At 47.7% G+C, this 7,287-nt stretch overlaps 1 protein-coding gene across 1 annotated transcript; it reads left to right on the top strand.

Annotated features, from left to right (window-relative positions):
* The first annotated feature begins 396 nt into the window (after positions 1-396).
* On the top strand, positions 397-2,119 carry LOC100838820 (clavaminate synthase-like protein At3g21360). Its single transcript, XM_003576379.2, has 3 exons — positions 397-1,026; positions 1,098-1,351; positions 1,540-2,119. Exons 1-3 carry the CDS (start codon positions 484-486, stop codon positions 1,883-1,885), a joined length of 1,143 nt encoding a protein of 380 aa, XP_003576427.1. The 5' UTR covers positions 397-483; the 3' UTR covers positions 1,886-2,119.
* Positions 2,120-7,287: the final 5,168 nt, after the last annotated feature.

The raw sequence follows: 7,287 nt of genomic DNA, 5'->3' as shown, positions 1-7,287 counted from the left end.
GATCTGAGGCTGCTGGAAATCAACTAAAACATAGAAATTTCAGTTAACCGTGCAGCAGACTGTCTTCTAATTCAAAGAGCGCGCTACGACAATCGTACTAAACTGTGGCAAATTAAAATTTCAGATTCCTGATATACAGGTAAGAATGTTTATTACTCCGTACAAAACTTCCTCCACACTGCACAAAAGAAGCCAAAAGAATAGCCTGGTTTATTACAACAGACCAACATTGTTCTGTCCTCCATCTGGCAATCTTTCTTTGACAGGAATCACGCTAGTTAGTACGTCGTCGTTGAAACTCCAGAAACTACCGTACAATTCCTTGTACACGGCTATAGCCTATATATATATGCAAGCATTTCCCGTTCCTGTTTTCAGGTCGCAGTTACACATCACTGTGGTTGCCTAGTACGTACTGTAGCATTTTTTAACGAGGGGCTACACTTACACGACACAAGCTAGAAAACGTGGGAAGAGATCACCATGGAAGCCACCTCAAAGGATGATGTCCTCGGGACAGTCGAAGGAACCGACGGCGAGAGCACGCCGTTGCAAGGCGGCAGCACCACCGGCGACGACTACGACGCTCTCATGGCCGCCCTGATGGCAAACAGGGGCTTGCTGGAAGCCAAGGTCGCCACCAACAACGCAATAACGCTCGCCAATAATCAAGCCACCTTCGTCGTCGGCGTGTGCGAGGGCCAGAAGACCGTAGACGGCGAGCAGATGCCACTGGTCCTGACCCCCGGCGGCACGGGCGGCGGATCCTCCTACGAGGCGCTGGTGGCCGCTCTGGAGGCCGAGAGGGAGTGGCTGGAGGCCAAGGTGGTTGCCAACAGCGCCGTGCTGCTGCGTGGCTTCGACGTCCGTGACGCCGTGGAGTTCGACGCCGTCGTGGAGGCGCTGGGGTGGGCGGACATCCGGTACGTCGGCCCCGCGCCGCGCACCCACGTGCACGGCCGCGTCTGGACCGCCAACGAGGGACCCCTCGAGCAGAGCGTCTACTTCCACCACGAGATGGTGCTGGTGAGTGAGTCCAGTAATTTTGCATAGCATGATCTGCAATTAGCCAATAAGTTCATGTATTTGATTTACAGATCAAGGACTTTCCGGGGAAGGTGATCCTGTTCTGCGAGGTGCCGCCCCCGGAGGGCGGGGAGACTCCGTTCGTGCCGAGCTTCCGGGTGACGGAGCGGATCCTGGAGGAGTTTCCGGAGATGGTGGAGGAGCTGGACGCCAAGGGGCTCCGCTACACGTTTGTGGCACCGAGCAACAACGACACCAAGTCCATGAGAGGGAGAGGATGGGAGGACGCGTTCGCCACGTCAGACAAGGCTGAAGCAGAGAAGAGGTACACACGTCAGCTATTTCTGACTTGCAGTTGCTGCTAACGATAACGAGACACCGCCGTACAGGTTCCTGGTTAAATTCCAAGATGATTCTGTATACGGGGGAATATATTGATTGAACTATTGAAACAACCGTTGCAAACATGACACAAATCAAAGATGAAAGTAGAAGCTGCATATATGTTTGCAGGGCAAAGGCACTAGGAATGGACGTGGAGTGGCTCCCGGACGGCGGCGCGAAGACGATCCTGGGTCCCCGCACGCTGACCCGCGTCTTCCCGGGCCGCAAGGGCCGGAGGATGTGGTTCAACACGTTGGTGGGGATGCACGGCAAGGAGCTGAGCTCCGCCATCGTGGCTGACGGGGCCGAGATCCCGGCGAGCTTCGTGCGGAGGTGCGAGGAGACCATCGAGGAAGAGAGCATCCAGTTCCGATGGCGCAAGGGCGACATCCTCATCCTCGACAACCTCGCCACGCTCCATGGCCGGCGCCCGTCGCTGCCGCCCAGGCGGGTCCTCGTTGCGACCTGCAAGTGATGGATGCATCTAGTGGTTGTTGTTATACGTTGATACTACCCGGAACGAGTGCATTGCCGATAAATTTGCTTTATTTCAGGGTTTTTTCGTTGCTTATGAGAGAGGTCGTGAGAGTTGTCGGTCGTTGCAGCTAGTGGTATTTGCATGGTGGGCCAATGGGGCATACTTGTATGTCGAAAAAAAATAGATATCCCAAATCGATCTTTGTTGGGGACAGACTAATAACCCATGCGATGGCCTAAGTGAAGCTCAGTCGCATAAATAAGGAAGAACCAAAGATATTTTTTGAATTTAATTGGACCTGTAATTGGACCCGTAAGTGTCCTGCAGTTCTGAAGGCTCACTGTCCCGTCAATACTGCCCAGTGCCCTCCACCAAGACATTGATAGAGGTATAAGAAAATTAGAGTGGCATTTGTCCAAGTCAAGTATTTTTAAAGATATATCTCCAACAGGTGAAATAGATAGTGACGTAAATCCAATTAACCCTTGTTGTTATACGTTTGATACCCGAAACGAGTACATTGCCAATCAATTTGCTTTATTTCAGGTTTGTGTTGCTTATGAGAGAGGTAGTGAGAGTTGTCGGTCGCTGTGGACGTGACTAGAGAGTGGCCGTTGGCTGGTTAAGGCTAGCCAGCCAACGACCCAATTTGGTAACCTCAGTTAGCTTAATTTCGTTGATCTTTATAAGGAAAGCCATCAATCCCACGCGCGTCCGCACCTTTTGGTAACGAATTCGTATCCCGCACGTCGGTTGGTAGCACACGCATTTAAATTGTTTATTTTTCAAAAGGCCGTAACTTTCAAACCAAGCGTCGAAATTATGATCCGTTTTCATGATTGAAAGATCGGTATGGTCGGCTAGAGGGGGGGGGGGCGTGTTGGAAATATGCCCTAGAGGCAATAATAAATTTGTTATTATCATATTTCATTGTTCTTGATAAATGTTTATTGCCCATGCTATAATTGTATTGATTGGAAACTCAAATACATGTGTGGATAAATAAACAAATACCGTGTCCCTAATACGCCTCTACTAGATTAGCTCGTTGATTAAAGATGGTTAAGGTTTCCTAACCATAGACATGTGTTGTCATTTAATAACGAGGTCATATCATTAGGAGAATGATGTGATGGACAGACCCAAAACTAAACATAGCTTTTGATCGTGTCACTTAAGTTTAAGTTGCTTATGTTTTATTATGTCAAGTATTATTTCTTTAGACCATGAGATCATGCCACTCCCTAGTACCGGAAAAATACTTTGTGGGCATCAACCGTCATCTTGTAACTGGGTGATCATAAAGGTGTTTTTCAGGTATCCCAGAAGGTGCTTGTTGGGTTGTATGGATCAAGACTGGGATTTGTCACTCCTTGTGACGAAGAGATATCTCTGGGCCCTCTCGGTAATATAACATCCTAATGAGCTTGCAAGCAGGCGACTAATGTGTTTAGTTGCGGGGGTATTATATTACGAAACGAGTAAAGAGAACTTGCCGGTAACGAGATTAAACTAGGTATGGCGATACCGACGATCAAATCTCGGGCAAGTAATATATCGCGAGACAAAGAGAATTGGATACTGGATTAATTGAATCCTCGACATAGTGGTTCAACCGATGAGATCTTCGTGGAATATGTGGGAACTATTATGGACATCCAGGTCCCACTATTGGTTATTGATATTTGATCATGTCCACATGTTCTCGAACCCGTAGGGTCACACACTTAACGTTTCATGTTGCTTGGGTTAGATGAGATAAATGATGATGATATCGAATTATGATTCGGAGTCTTGGATGGGATCCTAGACGCAACGAGGAGCTCCGGAATGTTCCGGAGATAAAGATTTATATATGGAAAGTTGTTTTCAGGGTTCTGGAAAGTTTGGAATATTTCCCAGTTTTGACCGGGAAGCTTCTAGAAGGTTCCGGAGGGATCCGGAGGGTTCCACCTTGAGGCCCACCTATCCCTGGGCTAAATGGGCCTGTGAGGGAGCACCCTGGCCTTAATGGGCGAGGGGCTAGCCCACAAGGCCCATGCGGCCAGGAGGAGAGTCCTGGCCGCGGGAGAGTCCTGGCCGCCGGAGAGTCCTGGCCACGGGATAGTCCTGGCCGGCCACGCCTCCTCTACCCCTATATAAATAGAAGGGGGGGCAAGGGAGAGAGACACCCCAAGCTTTCAGTTGGATCTCTCTCCCCTGAGCCCTCCTCTCCTCCTCTTCTCACGCGCACGGCGTAGCCCTGCCCGTGAGAATATTCACCATAGTCATCACGCCGTCATGCTGCCGGGATCTCGTCTACGTCTCCCTCTCGCTTGCTGGATCGAGGAAGGAGGAGACAACGTGAAGCTGAACGTGTGGATACCAAGGAGGTGCTGTCCGTTCGGCACTGAGATTGATCTCATTGAAAATTCCACTACACCAACAACGATCTCGTGATCGTAACGCTTAGCGGTCTACGAGGGTATGGTGTTCATGATCCCTCTCATTACATACATCTAGTATATATATTCTTGGGTTTCTTCCACACTTCTCGTAGGAAAATTTTTGTTTCCTATGCAACGAACCTAACAGGGCGATGAATAGGCGACTAACAAATTTTAACTTTTTCTTTTTTTTTTCTTGAAAGATACAAAGCACTTAAACATAAGGCTCACTAGATTCTCTAAAGTGAATGCAACCCTAGCATGAAGTGCAATAGCCGAAGTAACAATAGATAGCAAGTATGTACATGAAGCGACCGTCCCTGTACAGGGTTCGATCTCTGTGCTTATAGTGCTAGTCCCTGGATCGACTCACTAGCACACACACTTCAAGATGTAATATCGAGAAACAAAGGTCAAGTAATTTTATTACAACGTCATCATCCAGAACTTTATAGTACTTACAACTTTGCATGACCACTCGGGTTAGCATTTAAAAATAACATATATTGTTAAACAGTGGAAAGTGAAGCAAAAGTAGAGCCATTTCAATGTCCTAGAGAGCGCATGTTGGAATGCAGGCTCGTGACCCAACAACGTAACCTTACCCATCGTTGGAATTCCCTGCAACAATTTAAAGGTTGCAGCCACTAGGGTCAATACATTGAATGTATTGGCAAGTTTACCGGGGATTATAACAGATCCTATCAAATATATGCAATTATTGGCTATGTGGAGTTCAGGCTTTTTGGCGTGTAAGCAATTAACATAACATTTTATCCTACTACAATTGAATTATCATAGTATGATAAATCTATTGGACATCGGGTAGACACACCGATGCTCCTATTAAAACTAAGTACATTGAGTAGACACATCAATGCTCCTAACCCAAGTTTAAACCATTCGTTTTATTCAGAAATTTGAATGAGTGAGGCCTTAGTTAGTTTCCATATCCAACTGCTCATAATTCGTCCATAACCAGGTACACGGCTAAGTACTTAGTTTTGACACTCTCGAGAGGTTGTACACATTCCCCACAAGAAACCGACGGGTTAATCCCTTACTGTCCTCAGGGTAGCGTAGCAACAGCGTCGATTACGAGATTTTCAGAAGTAATTCCCTAGATCACGAGAGAATCACGCTCCACCTACACTGCTACATCATTACAATTTTTCGGGCCTAGGTTCATACAACATAATCTATTCTTGCCAGAGCCCATATAGCATGTGGTTATACTGGAAGCAATTAAACAGGAACCCAATTCAGCCTCTGGTTACCCCGGGTGGCATTCCACATTTGCGACGCAGGCGCTCCCCGAATCCACGGGAGAGACGACCATGGACGCTCCCGAATCCACGGAGAGACGACTCAGCGGGCCCCATAGAAATGGACCTGACGTCGCGTACAACCATAATACTCAAAGCCACCCACCCAGGATGGTTCATTAGTAGTTGTTTTTAGCCATACATAAAAAATAACATTTTTCATCAACAACAGTGAAAGTGGTTCCCTCCCATGCATATTTACATAGCACGGCTAAGCGTAACTACTAACGATGGATATTGGTGGGGATTTGATGGCGAGAAAAATCTATTCTACTAGGACAATATAGCTAGCATAAATATAATAATTTAATCCTAATGCAATTCTACATGCAACGCTAATGCATATAGGATAAAAAATAAGTGCGATGATAGGTGATTCATGATCCAGATGAACTTGCCTTGTCCAAAGTTGTTCTGTTTTCACACTCATCGCAAAGACAGGTTTCGCACTCCGTAAAAGCTAACAATCGAAACGTATAGCAACAATAAACAACCATCAAATACATACAAGCAATCAAATGAAATATGCCATGATGCCATGCACATGATGCAAACCTAAACTTTGTTTTTGTCACAAATAACGCGTTTCGTGATTTAAATATATGTGGTGAGTTGCTAGGATCATGTTCATTGAGTGAAAAATAAAGAAAACACTAAAACAAAGTCAGTTTAATCCCTTTTAGGCTAGATTATTCCAACTTTGGTAATACGTTCATTTTTATTCAAAATAAATTTTTCTTCTGGCTCCACTAGGTAGAGGGTGCCTCTAAGAAATTTTCAGAGTGGATAAATTGTCAAAAATAATTTTAAGCAAATTTTTAGGTGTATACGTTCATAGTCAAGCATTCTGTCGCTTGGTCCTGTTTCAGTTGTCCAAAACTGAAAATAAACTGTGCCAAAAGATTATACATTCCTTGAAGATGCCAAAAAGGTGTAGTTCGTCAAATTTGGCCAAACGGTTTAAAAGTTATGAACATTTGAAGTTGCGGGGGGTTTTCTGCAATTTTACCATTTAATTCATTCGGAAACAAATTTTACATTTTCTTTTTACATGACACGTGTCGTCCTCTGATTTTCCGGTACCGGTTCGTTTTAAGTGGTATAATCTCGGCCGTTGGTCGAGATCTAATGGCTGGGACGCGTCGGGCTCACCTCCGGCGGGACCTAGGGTGCCGGCGGGAGTTCCGGCGGCAGCGCGTCACGGGCGGGCGGCGGACGGGGCGTCGCAGGCGTCCTTCGGGCTTCGGGGAAGGCTCCGGCGGGGGCGGCGCGACGAGGCGGATCTGGTGGCGTGGTCGGCGCGGCGAGACGTGGTCAGGGACGACGCCTAGGACGACGAGCGGCTGCGGCGGTGCGGTTCGGGACTCCGGCGAGCTCAGCGGATGGCGTCCGGGCGCTATGGTGCACCAAACAACAAGAGAAACGCGTCAAAATGTGCGCAAGGCAACGAAGGTGAAGAAAAAGGAAAGCTTCGGCTCCATTGCTCACCGTGGAGATGACGGGTGTCACGCCAGTGGCACCCGGGGTACCACCGCTGCGCGACGCGTGGGCCCCATTTCCGAGTTCCCGGGAAGCTTTCATCCCGGGCCGCGGCTACGGGCGGCCCGGCAAGCTACCAGCCCGGAAGGGGCTGGCGGGGCTTCGGGGA

The sequence above is a fragment of the Brachypodium distachyon genome, chromosome 4, assembly GCF_000005505.3.
Source record: "Brachypodium distachyon strain Bd21 chromosome 4, Brachypodium_distachyon_v3.0, whole genome shotgun sequence".
In the NCBI taxonomy this organism is placed as follows: domain Eukaryota; kingdom Viridiplantae; phylum Streptophyta; class Magnoliopsida; order Poales; family Poaceae; genus Brachypodium; species Brachypodium distachyon.
Note: the sequence above shows the minus strand (reverse complement) of the source record. Positions and strands in the feature narration are given on the sequence as shown.

What these genes read in the sequence shown, in the direction of transcription:
- LOC100838820 (XM_003576379.2), top strand. Translation starts at nt 484, where the DNA reads ATGGAAGCCACCTCAAAGGATGATGTCCTCGGGACAGTCGAAGGAACC. An exon ending in TCCACCACGAGATGGTGCTG is followed by an intron (nt 1,027 to 1,097) that starts GTGAGTGAGTCC and finishes TTTGATTTACAG; the next exon opens with ATCAAGGACTTTCCGGGGAA. An exon ending in AAGGCTGAAGCAGAGAAGAG is followed by an intron (nt 1,352 to 1,539) that starts GTACACACGTCA and finishes ATATGTTTGCAG; the next exon opens with GGCAAAGGCACTAGGAATGG.